At 46.4% G+C, this 16104-nt stretch overlaps 1 protein-coding gene across 1 annotated transcript in view; it reads right to left on the reverse strand.

The window, feature by feature from the left end:
- The window catches only part of FAM78B (family with sequence similarity 78 member B), an 87185-nt gene that overhangs the window by 9681 nt on the left and 61400 nt on the right, over positions 1-16104 (reverse strand). The window contains exon 2 of the mRNA XM_027613767.1: positions 2848-3774. Within this exon, the coding sequence (XP_027469568.1) occupies positions 3252-3774 (523 nt within the window). The 3' untranslated portion in view covers positions 2848-3251. The remainder of the gene's footprint in view (positions 1-2847; positions 3775-16104) is intronic.

Below are 16104 nucleotides of genomic sequence, written 5' to 3' on the forward strand. Positions count from 1 at the left end.
GCTCAAACAACTGTCATGGGTAAGAGGGAGTCTGGAATATTCATTTTTTGACATAACAGTAACAAAGATTTCACCCTATTTTTAAAAGGGGGAATTCAATTGCGTCTAGTGCTGGGAAGGTGAATGGTTCAGGGCTAGACATGGGAGAGGACAGTGGGTCTCAGGTAAGTGTGCCCATGCTGTGCTTTGAGATCTGGGAGACCCAGGCTCTTCTCTTGGCTCTGTTGCTAATTAGGTCTGTGACCCTGAATAGACGAACTAATTTAACTGGACCTCAATTTCCTTGAGATTGCGGAAGAAAAGATCTCAAAGGTGACTACATTTAAGATCTATTACCTGACAAAATGCTCTTTCCCACAAGGAATTAAACGGTCTTGTGCCACCAGAAACCACTGCATTATGTGTGTTTAGAATTAAGTATAGTCCTAAGACCACCCAACTAAAACCTGATCAAGGCACTGAATGAGCCTCTCTAAACTGATGGCCTCTGGCATCAGACCCCAGGGGCTCTTGGGGGAAGAAAAGCCTGGTGGGAGGATGGGGTGACCCCAATAGAGATTTCAAGGTGAATTCTCTCTTGCTGGAGAGCCTTTCATTTGGCAATATCCTGACTAAGCTGAAAGGTAACGATCTAAGGATCACAGAAAGAAAAGGGACTGTTTCCTTGCAAAACCACTTTAACTTTAAAATAATCAGCTGTGGGGTGATGGAGCATTCTTCCCGGCTCATTCCAGAACCAAGAGACCCAACTGCACAGCTCGCAACAGTATCACCAACAATAATCATAATGTATATTTGCCCAAGGGCTTTTAACTTTATAAGCACTTTCCTCTCTATTTTTCTCATTTTGTTATTACATAATTTTCCACAAAACTGGCCAGGTCATTTCTTTTGAAACTCCGAAAAGTGCGACTTTTCAGCAGGAACAAATCTAGCTATGTATGCTGCCCCTTGCTTTTTACAGATATGCCCTTGAAGAAGTTATGTTATACGTAAATGTGATTGTGGAAGTCATATCTTGGGCATGAGGAATTTAAAAACAGAAATCTTGTACAGGATTTTGTAATTCAATGATCATTTCTCATTAATCAGTGGTTTGTTGCAATTTTGGATTTTTAAATATCAGGTTTTCTTAGGATAGGGCCACATGGGTTAAATTCCAGGATTGGTGTCCTGGCATCCCATCTAATTCAATCAGAGGGAGAGTTTGTTGTTTCAGATATCAGAATGGAAAATAGGCAGGTTTATTTCAGCCATGGAGCTCTTTGGAGCTCCCATAAAAAACAAGGAAGCATGGGAAGGACAGTGGAATCCAAATGTAACGGCTAAATTATTTTTAAATGGAATGTCTCTAGGTCTTCTGTGAGTCACTGATGTGTCATTAATGTGCTATTATAAATAGCTCAGTTTGCCATCAATAACTAATCTATAAGAGAGTAGCTGGTGGTTGGGTGTGAGGTTAACATTACATGATTTCAAGTGGATCTGTTAACCCTCTCTCGTAAATAAGCACCATCCCCTGGGACTAGAACCTGAAAGAAATTAGACTTAATTGCATTTTAAATAAAAGTAATAAAAAAGTCCTCCTGCTTTTTCTTCTCCACTCTCAGACTGTGGTAGAAGACATCATTGAAGCCAACCATAGGACTGTAATAATTACTCTGAATGTCAACTCTTTCACCTGAAATTAGGCTGCCAGTGTCCATCCACAAAATCTACAATGACATTGTGACAGTTTTAAAATTATTTTGCTTGGGGGATTTTGAATGAAGAAACCGTGTGTGTGTGTGTGTGTGTGTGTGTGTGTGTGTGTGTGTGTGTGTGTGTGTCACAATTTGCATGATTGAGAATAAAAGGAAAGGCTCTTTTCTGGGTGATGTAAGCTAGAAGAGCTGGAAAAGTCCTTATTGTAAAGACTGGAAACTCTCTAAAACGTTTGATATTGGCCTGACTAAAGGAAATGGTCTCTCATCCTTGATGGTGGGATCTCAGCCATATAGTCTTGCACAATGTGAGCAGCTCAGATTTTCTTTAAAGAGCTCTGAAGTTAAGCATTATGAGGCACTTCCTCACAAGTGCTCATGCAGTTAAAGTTGAGCTTCTGTGAAATCAAGCTCAAGTAAGCATATATAAAGTGTATGTACTGGGCTACAAGGACATATGTAGGGACTGCTGGCACATGTGTTGGTCATGCTACCAGCATCCTGGTGTGTATGCTTGCATGTGTGCATGTATGTACATGTGTGCATTCTGTATGTTGACATCCTTCAGAAGCTAAAAAGACCCCAAAAGAATGAAAATAGTATTCTTATTTGTTAAAATGTTCTCGAAATCCTACATGGATTCCATGGTTTATAAACAATTACGTTTTTGTAAATTTAGGGCTGGTAACAGGAACAGGATAAGCAGCTGTAAACAAAATCACAATTAATGTTTCACCAAAAAACATGGTGAAGTCCCCAAATATCATAGCTTCTGCAGAATACAGGAACTGTCTATCCAAATACTGTGATTAAGGATACACAGAACAATCAGATTTTGGAAAGAGGTGGGTAGATGGAACCATTGAGGCACCATCTGTCTGTTCACATCAGAACCCTGGACAGTTCCCAGGAGGCTCCCCCTTCAGAATGGAGTGAATATCAATATATCTCTAGTTCTCTAAATGTACCTTTCATTCCACTGAATATGTTGAAGATCTGATTGTCTACTAATAAATTCATAGGTATTAATTTGTAGTAACAACTTATTTCTCCTTCTCCCCATTCTTTTTACCACCCAACTTCCATTCCACCCCCTTCCCCGAGCACCCTCCAGTCAGACAGTGGGACTTTCTGTCTTACAAACACCTGGTGTGGATGTTTTCACTCCCACTTCTAATTGGTTGGGAAGCAGCATTTGCCACAGGCACTGTTTAATTTTGTTTCCATCCCCTGCATCTCACAGGAAAGAAATGGTCAGTAGTTCAGATAAAAGAATCATCCTGGTCAGCTCCAAAATATGGCTACTTGCATGGTAATCACAGCAAGTCTGTCAAATCAGTGATTTCTTTATTCCTAAAAGGAAGGGACTTTTCCTAAGGATTATGGTTCTACCACCCAAGAAGCAGCCCTACTCTTCATAAGTGGCTGCAAATGCTGGCAAACCAAGTGGTCTGCTTTGGCTCAGAAACTCAGTTTGGCTCCTGCCACCCCTGGCAGCCTCACTGCATGTCATAGCGTCATGTGCTCCACACACAGGCCAGTCTGCTTCTACTTAGGAGGGATCACAACCAGAGGTGGTCCTCGCTTGGGCCTCCACATGAGAACCTGGGCATCGTTGGCATTGGGTTTCACTAGTGCATTGGGGGGGATGGGTTCCATCCGGCTCAGGATCCGGGGCTGCTCCTGCTGAGTCCTGCCCACCAGCCGGGCCCGTTGCCCCAAGAGCTGAAGAGGGTCCACCTCAATGTCCACTCTCATCCTCCACTTGATGGTCTGTAGAATGATCTTCTCCTTCGTGGTGGTATTCATGGCCACCAGCCAGGTAGTGAAACTTTGGTCCCTCTTGATCCTTGTGAGCAGTGGCACATTGCTGTCACTCACTGGCACTGCCCACGTCACACTTGGGTAGAAGTTGTCATTCATGCTGACGGAGAACCTGGAGATCTTGTTGGTGGGACCAACCAGGGTCACAGTTTCTGTGGTGTTCCCGTACCAAGGGTAGCTCACCCCATCTGAATCACTGATGGCTTTTACTCTCCCTTCCCTCAAGTCAGGTAGTTCCCAGCTTGACCTGGCAAAGCAGAAGAGATGCACAAGAAAAGAAGAGGCTGAATGAATTTTTCAAAAGCTGGAGAGGTGCCCACCACTTACTAACACCGTCAACTTGGGCAAAATGAGAAGTTCAGAGGGGAATTCATGTCAGAATTCTATGAATTCAGGTCAAGGTTCTATGCTGTGCTGCTTCAGGATTAAATAGGGACAAATCAAAACAACACAAAGATTAAAAAGCAATACCAAAGCAAGTTAAATAAAATCACAGCTGGTCCAACTGGAAACAGGAAGCTCTGAGAGGCATTTGTGAGCCCCACAGAGGCATCAACTAGTTGGGATGGTGAATTGTAATCAGCTGGTTAGAGGCATTCCATTTCAAGAAACACTTTCTTGGGAAGTATGAGTGTGTGTAAGGTTTGTTGGCAAGAGGTGGTGACAATTTGATGTACTTAGAGGGAAGTATCAGGTGTAAAGGAGGGCAAAAGGAGGCAAACTTTCCCAGGAAATCACAGTGGTAGAATTTCTACTCAACAAAGAAGGTTGCTTAAATTCCAGTCATTGGCCAGTCTAGCACTTGGCAAACAGACGTAGAAACTGATAACACAAGGAGATCATGGTCACCTTGGGAACCACCTTAATGCAAATGTTGTGCTGTAGGCTGGCATATGTAGTCTCTAACTACGTGCTGTTCTCCCACTGACTTCAGGCCCAGCCTCGAAGTCCCATTGCTTAGTTTAGTAAACCTGCCATTCTGGACACTTTGCTATTCCTCCTGGCTGCACCTGACTTTAGCCCATGTCCCTCCCCTCTGCTCACCACTAACACCACCACCACCACCACCACCATCACCATCATCATCATCATAGCTGTTACTTATTGAGCACTTGCTCTATTCCAGCAACTGTCCTAAGTACTTTAACTATGTTATCTCAGTTAACGTTCAAAATATTCCACAAGATAAATGAATTTCTATTTCCATTTTACACATGAGAGGGTGGAGGTTTAAAGATGTTAAGGTCCACACCAAGGGTTCTACAGTTTGTAAGAGGTGGGAATTGGGAATTATCTGCCTCCAGAGTCTATGCTTTTAACGACTGTACTTTACTACCTCCTGGTTCTGGAGAAAGCCAGAATGGAGGAGACTCAGGCTGTCTGTGTGATTGCAGCTCCCAGAACAGCCACAGAGAGCTGGACTGAACCCAAATAGAAGCAGAAGTTTAGTCAGCAGAGCCTGGCCGTGCATTCTCCATATATCCACTGCTGGGACTGGGAATGATTCTCAGTGACAGTGCAGAAGAATTTAATAATTAAAAAAAAATGAGATGCTCCACTCATCAGCTAAGACATGGTATCCTTGTTTGATATAAAGTTCTTCCTCTTATGAAGTGACAGAAGATCCTACAGGGCTTTATACGAATGGCTTAAGAGAGGGTTGCATTGTCAGGTTGATGCTAAAATGTCTCAGCATCCTTTACCGTCACACGGGGACATGGAGACACTAATTGCTGCCCCTGGCTGGCCCCCACAGCACCCCCTGTGCTAGTCAGCCCCAGTCTGAAAAGAAGGGAAGGCCAGGCTGCCTGGGGAGGAGGTGGTCCCACAGCTGCAAGAACCTTTTCTCTTGTCTCCATGCCCCTGGTAACTGCTGGGCATAACTGCAGTGTATCATGATTGGCAGAGTTGAAGAAGAGGAAATGCCCTCACGTAGAAAGTCAGTGAGAGCCCATTTTGCTGCACATGCTCATTGTAGCTGCGCCGATGAGTAGCTCTCCACGATAATGCTACAGCCCCCCAATAATGCTACAGCCATTCCTTACTGTACAGAGGGGCATAAATGTTGTTTGAGTGGGATATAATCATATACGCATCAGAGGTCAGGTGAGACCCAATCTGCTAGTTGGGCTTATGAAACAGACACACTGGAGTCAGCTTCTTGCCCCCAGCCAAAGTGTGGAGACAATTATTAAGTCACCAGGCATTTACTTTCTGTGTCGCCTCAGCTCTGTTCTCCATTTAGGTTATAGTGACCAGGCCTGCTTTGGGGTCTTTTTTTCCTTTGTGGGACGGGAGGACAAGCATTCTCAGCAGTATAAAATTGTACCTGTTCTCCTGTCTAAGACACTGTGCCAACTGTGGCACATTGGTTGGGGAATTTTTCATTCTGGTTGATTCTTGGTTTTTGATTCTGTTGTAACACTGTCCTTTTCAGGACTGGCTATCTTGCTGGTCGATTAAGATATGTTGTCTATAGTCTTCACAGTTCATATTTTTGCCCCCACCTTCCTGCCTAGAGGTATGTGAGCAGACTTAAGCCCAGGGTTCTAGAGGTCAGTCATGTGAGAAATTTACAAAGCTTAGTTTGGTCCCAGATTTTCTGCAAACAGAGATAATACGATAAAGTTGCACTCTTTTGCCTGTCTTGGGAGAGAAGGAAGATACCCTTTTCTTTTAGGATTCTGTGGAATAGAGAAATAAAACAAGCTTCTTAATCATCACATCAAAGCAAAGGCACCTGGCTGAGTCTAGTGAATGGGCGTGGTGACCTTGGGAAGCGGTGTACTCAGTCCATCCACATTGCTGCGACTTCTGACACTGCTCTATTGGAAATCCTTTGGGTCTTAGGCATGTTCTCTCCCACAGCCCCAGGGACTGAAGGACTCCATCATTAAGGGAAGGTTTGATTTTGGGTAGCCCAAAATTCATTATGACATAAGTCTAGTGAATAGGTTTCTTTTTCAAAAATATCATATTTTTATTTATTTTATTTTATTTTATTTTTTTGCATTCTAAGGTAGTGGCACTTTTTCTTTTCCCCCAGAAAGAGTTATGCCTATACAACGCATGACTGGTTTATGTAGCTGATAAACTGGCTTTGGTAATGGTTTTCTTTTCTTTTTTTTTTTTAAGAGTATTTATTTATTTATTTGACACACAGAGACAGAGAGAGCACAAGCAGTGGGAGCAGCAGAGGGAGAGGGAGAAGCAGGCTCTCTGCTGTGCAGGGAGCCCAACGCAGGGCTCGATCCCAGGACCCTGGGATCATGACCTGAGCCGAAGGCAGATGCTTAACCACTGATCCATCCAGGTGCCCTGGTAATGGTTTTCAAAGAAGTCCCTGATAAATTCCAAGCGTGATAGTACCCTGGAGTCACTCTCTGACCATTTAAGAGGACTACTTTGAATGGGATGCTGGAGGCACTTCAAATTCCACGTGTCCCAAAGTGAACGCACCACCTCCAGCATACACTTGGGCCCTTTCCTCCTTCTCTGCCAGAGGTGACCCACTGCTCACCCAGTCTTCTAGGCCAGAAGTAAGGGTTATCTTTGGCTCTTCCTATGCCCTCCCCTAGACTGTTTGAGGTATTGCATCACTGAGTCCTATGAATTTTGCTCCATAAGTGATGCTTGAATTTATCTCCTTTTCTCCATCCAGCTGTCCCTGCCCTCATTTAAATCCAAGCCCTTAGCATCTCCCACCTGGTCTACAGGGAATGGTCCATAACTGCCCTCTCTGCATCCAATCCTGATCCCTTTCAAATTGATCTTTTAGCTGCACTGGTGTTCAAACACACAGACATGATTCTGTCCTTTTTACACCTAACACCCTTCAAAAGCATCATTGGCATCACCCACATGATGGGATTCAAGTTCCTTAATATACGGCCCTCCATGGTCTGGCCTCCCTACCTCCACACACCATGCTGTTTTAACCTCTTCCTTTTTGCTCATGCCATGTCCGATGCCTAAAGCACTCTTTCCCCTGCTACAGTCTCACTGGATCTAATCACTCATCCTTTGAGAATCATTACATACATCACCTCCTTCAGAAAGCCTTCTTTTCCATGCTCCCATGGATATATCCAGCTCTTTACAGCTCTCAGGTTATATTATAATTATTTATGTGTCTGTTTTCCCCATTAGATTATGATTTCCTTGAGGCTTGGGATTGTGACATTTTTGAATCATTAGTATCTCACACATTGTTGACATATAGTAGATCTTAATACATTTTTGTTGAAGGAATAAATATTTTATTTGAATCACTTTCATGCCTGTATACCTGGAGCTTGGTAGAACTTGTATACAACAAAGTGCTTTATCACAGTTTTACCTTTTATATATTCCCTCACCTTTAAAAAAAGACTAACATCTACTATTCATGTATTCTATTATGAGAATAGCACCGTGCTTAACACTGAAAGTTATTTATCCTTGAGGGGGAGGCAGACAAGCCACACACAAATAAAAATGAATGAACTGGTGAATATAAACGTATTTAGTGACTGTTCATGCCATTATATACCTACATACAAAAGTGAATGACACAGACTCGGAGTGATACAGGATGTTGGAGACATGGACGTCCATGCTGGCTATAGGGGGAGAGCTTTGTGGAGGAAATGGGATATGAGCTGTGGAGAACAAAGAAAGGCACACCCTAGTGGGAGGTTCCACCATGGGCAAACATGTGGCCTTAAGCATGAACATGGAGTGTCCAGGAAAGAGAGGGCACCTGGGAAATAGAGACAAGGCTGGGTGGGCAGGGCAGAGTCAGTCTGTGAAGTAGCCTTTAATAATGGGCTTAGGCACTGGCTTTCATTCCCGGGGTGGTGGGACTTTTGAGCAGGAGATGATGTGCCAGGAAGAAGGGTGATGTAAGAAGGAGAATTAGAGGGACAATGGGAGGGAACCTGCGATGTTCAGGAGCTTTTGCAACACTGTAGGTGATCTTTAATGAGGCTTCCAGCTAGGCTGGAAGGAACGGAGGGGAGGGGCTACGTATGAGAGATGCTGCACAAGTAGGTAGTCTCTGGCTCGGTAACTGATTGCCTATCAGAGACAAAAAGAAGGGATAAAGTAAAACAACCAGAAGAGCCACACACAGTTGACTGGTGTGTGTAAAATCATTCTCAGAAGTAACAAGGTGTGGTCTCACTGCCTCTGACATTCCACATATGTCCCTGGACCCACCCACAGTGGTATTTCAGGGTGCAAAGCCCTGACTCCTCCACGAGGGAGTGAAGATGGAGTCACGTTTGTCTTTGCATCTATGCCCAGAACATGGTGGCTGGCCCAGGGAGCACACATGTGACTCCTGTTGCCCCTTGTGTCTCATGAGCTCTTCCTCACCATCCTTTGCTGATTCTGCTTCATCTCTCAACCCTTTACCTTTGGAAGGCGCCAGGTCTTAGTCTTTGGTCCTCTTCTTTCTGTCTACTCACATTCCCTTGGTGATTCCAGTCCCATGGCTATTAAGTACCATCTACATCCTGACAACTTCCAAATTTCTATCTCTAATCTGAATTGCTTCCCTGAGCTCCAGATCCATAGACCCAACTGCCCACCTGCCAACAACTTTGGAGTCACTCTTGACCACACTCTCACATTCCATGCACTATTGGCAAATCCTGTTGATGCCATCAAAATCTATCCAGAATTCATCTCCTGTCCATCCATCACCTCCATTGCCACTACCCTGATCCACGCTAGAGATGTCTCTCCTGGATTGCTGCCCTAGCCGCCTAGCCAGTCTCCTCCTTGCTAAAACCTCTGTTCTGCTGCCCTGGTCCATTTTCAACATGGCAGTCACGGTGATCTTGTGAAACAAATGTGAAATTATGTCAGTCCTCGACCCAAAATGATTCCACAGCTCCTAAGCCACTCAGGAAAAGCCCAAGCTCTTCAAAGGACCTATGTGGCCCTACATGATGTGGCTCTCCATTTCCTCTCAGCCACCATCAACTTTTCTCTCCTTCTTGCCCATTCTGGCCTCTGTGCTGCTCCCCTGAGCATGCCAGCCAAACTCCCACCTCATGGCCTTTGCACGTAGTCTTTATTTTATCTGAAGCATTCTTCCCTCAGGATCTTCAGGGCTTGCTGCCTTGCCTCCATTATTCCTGGCTCAAGTGTCATGTTCTCAGTGCAACCTTTCTTGTCAACCATATTTAAAATTGCAACTTCCTGCCCCAGCACTCCCCATGCCCTGACTCTGCTTTATTTTTCTCCACTGTCTAATACACTATATTACTTACTTTGCTTATGGTCTCTCTCCCCTCACCCTGCAGCTCAAAGTTAACCCCAAAGAAGGTAGGGACTTCCTGTTTTATTCACTGCCATATCTCCAGTACCTAGAACAGTGCCTGGCACACAGAAGGAGTTCAGAATCACTTGTTGAATAGGTAAGTATTGAAATGATCTTAAGTGAAAGATAGGAAGACATTGAGTTTCAACTGGGAGGTGCAGCTTTTGTGGAATTGCAGAGTTGGATCGAGAGCTTGGGAGAAAGTCAGGGCTAGAGGTATAAATTTGGCAACAGTCTGCATGGAGAGGATTGGCTGATGGTGATGGTGAGACCACGGGGGATGAAAAAGACACCTTAGGAGGCTCGTTCAGATGGCCAGGAGACAAAGAGGAACCTATGAAGCAGAAGAGCCAGCAAATGGGGACAACTCGCTTCCAAAGTCAAGAGAATTTCAGGAAGCCATCATTGCCAAAAGTCACATGAATTGAAGAGAGTGGGGTTAAGGAAAGACTATGAGATTTATTAATTATCAAGACAGCAGTGAAGATATGCTGGTGGAAGTCATCCTGTAAGCGGTTACAGAAGGAATGGGCAAGCACAAGAAAAAACTGGGAGTTCAGGTAATTCCTTCAAGAAGTTGGGCAACAAAGGGAAGGAGAGAGCGAGGTGGGGAGCTGGTTGGGCAGAGTAGCCAAGAGCAGGATTTCTGGAGCCAGGCTGCCTCAGCTTGTAAACCGAGTGCTACCACCTACTGGCTGTGTCAGTTAGGCAAGTCACTTGCCCTCTCTGCACCAGTTCCCCCACCTACAAAATAGGACACAGTAATAGGATTTACTTGATGTACTTGGTGTGAGCATTAAATGAGATAATGGATGCAAAGTATGTAGCACTGCATGTGGTACAAGTGAGATCTGACTTTAGGTGTTAGTAAGGAAGAGCAATGGGGACAGTGTTGGGAAGGAAGGAAACTTAACAGCCACTGATCCTTCCGTGGGCAAGCACCCAACAGCAACCGTGTGAGGCAGATTTGATGATACGCGGGTCACACACAAGGAAAAGAAGCTCCAAGCAAACTGTGCAAAGTCCTACCAACGGCAAAGGGCAGCACCGGAATCTGAAGTCAGGTCTCTCTGACCCCAAACCCTGCTTTCTCTCCTTCACCACGCTTGTGGAAAAGCTCCTTAATCTTAAACTTAAACTTAAATGAGTTCTTCATCTCATTTTTTCTCTTTGCGCTCAGTGGTTTAGGTGTCAGTCCCAAGGTGACAGCTGGCTGGCCTCAGACAAGCTGCTCCTGTCAGCCTCAGGCTCCTCGTGGGTAAAATGGGAAGGAAAATAACTCCAGGCTCCTTACATATCAGAGCTGTTACAAGGATCAACTGGAGTGATGGAATGTGAGCAGACACTTTGTAAACTATAACAGGCTAGATCCACGTTAGTATCTCGTTCCCCTCCTTCTACAATCCTCTCCTCATGGTGATAAACACAGTGTTTTCATTTTAGACACTCAGTCATTGACCAAAGGTCACAGCTAATGGACTCACCAATGGGGCTAATAATGAAAACATCGATTATTGCAACCTTCATGCTTTCTGCATCCCATTTTTAGAAGAAAAAGGCAAATCTCATTTAAACAAGTTCATGTGAAGCATTTCATTCAAATAAGTGGTCCCTGGGTTGAGGTCCAGGTTCCAGCCAGTTCTCCCAGTGCCCATGAAGGGCAGAGCAACCTCTCTGAAGGAGCTCTACTTTGCTCCCCCTGAAGCCTTGTGGTCACCAAGGGGATGGGGGGCCAGTAGCAGCATTCTTGAGGACAGGGATAGGCCAGGTGTTCAGGGACACTGATGTCCCCTGATGGATGGGTGGTTTCAAGCCTGTTTCAAGCTCCCAGGTAGGCTTTGGTATCCAAGATGACACTGCCCCTCAGCCGAGGCGAGAGGAGCCCCTGCTAGTCTTATGCTTTAAGGGACCCACTCTGGTATCTTCTGGCTATGCTGTTCCATATTGAGCAAGGGCCCTGTGGGGCTAAGAAGACATGCCCACCTGAAGCCTGTTTCCCTCCTTCTAGACCACAGTCTGGGTATCTGGGATCTCAGTATTCCCAGCCATATGGCCCCAAACGTGCCACCAGGGTCAATGCAGGCCTTTTCCCTGTTCTGTCTTCCTAAGGGCAGTCTACTCCACCTGTGTGGGCCAAAGCTTGGCTGTTTGTTGGGGGTGCACATGGAGTTTGGACATATGTGTTAAGCATCCACACGCATATGCGTGATTGTCCATTATCTCTCAATATGGTAACAAGCCAAGGTGGGAAGAGGAGTGGGGCCAGCTGGGGGTCAGCTATTCCTGCGCTGCTACACTCTAGCACAGAATTTTGAGGAGTCCAAGAATTCTAAATCTGAACTTTGCTTTCTAGGTTGTTATAAAGGTGTATCTATCAGGGTAGGAAGGCAGAACTGATGTGATTTAGCACTTAGTCTGACTTACACCCTTAGCTTTCCATTAGTTGACTTAGAATTAAAATTAATATTTAGAAATTAACTTAATATGTGGGCCTTCGTTTGTGTTCTCTCTTTGGACCCTACAAATGTTGGGGACAGGTGGAGATCTGGAGCGCCGTGGCTTTGGAACCCTGGACAGCTCCAAATCAGCATTCTCTTTTGGTTTGTGCGCTTTTACTCACATCTGTTCAGTCTTAACATTTACAAAGTACTCTCAGAAATAGCTTTGCACCCACTTCTTACATCAATCTCATGAAGTGGGTATCAGTCTACTTTCCATTACACAATAGGGAACTTGCTCAAGGTCATACAGCTAGCAATGGGCAGAGCTGAGTTGCGAATCGAGGATCAGATTCAAAACCACATGCTTTCCTCACACTGACTCCCTGGTACTAAATTAGTGGTCCAATGGCTCTGAAAAAATAATGATAATAGTCATGGGTGATATTAGCTGACAGACACTTGCTATCACCATACCAGTTGTTAAAATATTGAAACATTTTTTTAAACAACTGCTAAACCGACACCCTCCACCGTTCCCAAGCGCCTCCTCTCTAGCTACGCAGGTTCCTGCCCAGGGCCCTGGATCTCTCCAAAATCCACCAGCCAAAGGGTTAATGCAGGCAGGACAGGGGACCTCGGAGACCCCCACTCAAGCTCCAAGGCTGGATATCAGCCCTGATCATATCACAGGCACTGCTCTGAGAGTCTGTGGTCTGTCCACCTTGCTGAGCCTGCTCCTACAGGAAATTGGCTGCTGTGTTAAGTTCACTGTGTTCTGATGCTGAGAAGGGACTCCCGCCTTCTCTCTTCATCTTCATCCCTCAAACTGATGGCATTACCACTCAGGAGTATGGAAAATTAAAGAGAATGTCATGTTTTCTGAGGATTCAGGCTTTTCTCCATCTAGTACTGGGACGAGCAGTCATTGCCACATCCCAGAGAGTCTGCGGCTCAGGGTCACTTCTGATTCGGCAAAGGCAGTGCCCAGCACCTTCATGCCCCTAAAGTCCCTCCACACGAGGTGCTGGAAGCGGTGGGTGAAGGGAGATGAGAGGAGGAAGAGAAGCCCCCTTCTAGGAGCAGGTGGGGGCAGGGCTCAGGGCTGGGGAAGGGGCTGTGGTGGGAGGTGGGGGGAAACAGTTCAAAGCCGCTGCCCTGTGTCACCTGGTGAGTCCGGACGCCCACGGCCTCTAGGCAGCCTCTCAGCCTGTTCAGACACCAGTCCCAGCCCTGGCATGGCTCCCGAGTCTCAGATGGTTTGCACCATGATTACAGAGTAAGTTTTAAAATTAGGCTTTTCCTCATTCTGCACTGTTTATGTCAGACTCCAAGAAGCCTCCCACCTCCTCCTCCGCCCCTTCCTTTCTGACCACATCCTTTTTTCTTGGCACACAGGGAGGTATTTTTTCCCACAGCAGAAAAGACAATTTCCAGTGTTTTTAAAGAGCCTTCCGTGTTGGGAGAGGCTCCATGTTTAAGTGAAAGGTTTCTCTTGCAGCCACACTCATGTTCTGTTTAGACTGGGTTTCACTAGCATTAGAGACACCTTCTTATTACGTATTTATCCTTCACGCCTGGGGGGTCAGTTTCTCTGGTGGACCCCCTAGCCCAGCGGGGTTCTCAGAGGCCTCTGCTGGCTTGTTTATATTTGACATGCCTGAGGTCTTGGGTCAGTGGCCAGTTTTCTGGGTCATGTCAGGATGGTTCACCTCCGACTCCAATTCTGAGCTGCTCGGAGCAAAGCGCCCTTCCCCACAGACAGCTGCAGACTGGGGCGGCGGAAACAGCGAGTGCCCTCACTCACGTGTGTGGGGCAGGCACGCAGGCCCACGCTGTGTCCCGAGGGAGCACGGTGTCTGCTGTTTGGGCACAGGCCCTGTGCTAGGCATGGCGGGGGTCTGTGCCCAGCCTCCAGGGGCTCACTGCCTACCTGCACTCAGAGGCTCCTTACCTCCTCCTGTCCTTTGGAATGAGGGTTCCAATCCTCCTCCCAAAGGCAGCTCCAAGGACACAGCCTTGAGTTGTGCTGTGGTGCTAAGACCATCTGGCTGGTTCACAGGCACCAGTGTCCAGAGTTGCACAAAGGTCAGTGTGAGCCCCCCATCCCCAGCACTGCCTCCCTAGGTCAATGGCAGCCACCCCTCAGCCTACTCAGCTCTGGTCCAAAATGCCTCACACTCATGATTTGCAATCCTGTTATGTAACTCATCACTTCCTATTACAGAATAAATACAGTTTTTTTTTTTTAAAGTAGTTCTCTACACCCAATGTGGGGTTTGAACTCACACCCCAAGGTCAAGAATTGCATGCTTTTCCAACTGAGCCAGCCAGGTGCCCCCAAAATAATTATTTTTTAGAATATGGACAAAATAAAAATAAAGGGAAAGACCCATAATCTTGTGATCATAGGTAACTACTTTTAACATTTTGGTGAATCCATCCAATATGGATGGATAAAATTTCTCAATTTTAACAAAGCATCTATCTGTAGTAGCAAAATTCCCAAATGAGAGGAAGAAAACACATGTCCACCTTCCCTCTCCTCTTGTCTATCATTTGTCCAGCTTCTAGGGATGAAAGCAGACGATTCAGTTGACTACCATGGCTGGAGTGTGCAGCCCCCCTCCCCCCCCCCACCTGGCCCTTCCAGCCTCTTCCAGTGCCTTGGGGTGGAGCTCATGGACGGTGCTGTCACATGGAGGCACTCGTGCTGATGGCTGGTGGGATTTTCAGGGCCTCAAGAGGGGAAGAAATCTGATTTCAGAAGAAAGAAATGCAGTGGGTATTCGCTCAGGATGAGCTGCCCCTCCCAGAACATAGGATCGACCCAGTTGGTTTTCCCGGGGCTCCAGAGACACTGTGGGGACTCAGGCTGGCTGCCCTGGATCTAAGCTGGGCCTGGGGCTCCATTCACTCTCCCCTCTAATCTTCCTGATTGAGTCTCTGGTGCCACCTGCAGCTGGGGAGCCACCACGGCTCCTGACAGGTGGTTCTGATCTGCTGGTCGTCATGCTTCCAACCTGTGTATTCGGGATGGAAGGAGACATGGCTCCCACCTTCACCCCGCCTGGTCCCAGCCCCAAGCCAGCCTTCCCGAGGCTCCTATGCTCTAGAATCCAGCTCCTGTGGTGATGACAGGCCTCTGACCCTGTGAGCGCCCAGAGTCTTTCTTTGCATTTGTTCCTCCTGTTCCGTCACTGACTGGGGGGAGGCGTGGCTGGCTTATTTCTTTTTGTGCTATTCAAGTGAGATTCCTCATTTGGAATCTTTTGGTGGGTCCCTGGAGGAGGACACCGTGGGGCCTTCCCATTTCCCCAGCCTTGGGGAACTGACAGCTTGGCACGGTATGCTCTGCAGTCTCATTGACTTTTAGCCCAGAACATCTGCAGCTTTTACTGTTGTTTATAAAGACACAACTGGTTTTCTGGGGGCTGAATCTAATGATGGCACAGGCATCTGATAGAGACGGGGAATCCTGAGGATGGCTGGCAGGGGGCCGCAGGCAGCCCCGAGGAGGAGATAGCCTCTCTGCCATCCCACCCTGACATCTGGACCTAATGCCGCTGGAGGCTGGGGCCAGAACTCCGAATTCTTCGTATTTGCTGGTCTAGGTAGTAGTTGTGATTTCTTCCCATCTGGTTTGGGAATCATTATGGGGGACAGTTCCTCAAGGTCAAGATCACATGATGGCTAAATCTTCCCCAAATGAATAGGAAGTCACTAGATATTTACAATTGAATGAATGAATGAATGAATGCACCAGAGCAGGAGTTCAGGGGCACCACCACCCACCAGAGTTGACTGAGCCTCTCTGATCCCAGCCAGG

Source organism: Zalophus californianus, chromosome 10 (genome assembly GCF_009762305.2).
Source record: "Zalophus californianus isolate mZalCal1 chromosome 10, mZalCal1.pri.v2, whole genome shotgun sequence".
NCBI classification, from domain to species: Eukaryota; Metazoa; Chordata; class Mammalia; order Carnivora; family Otariidae; genus Zalophus; species Zalophus californianus.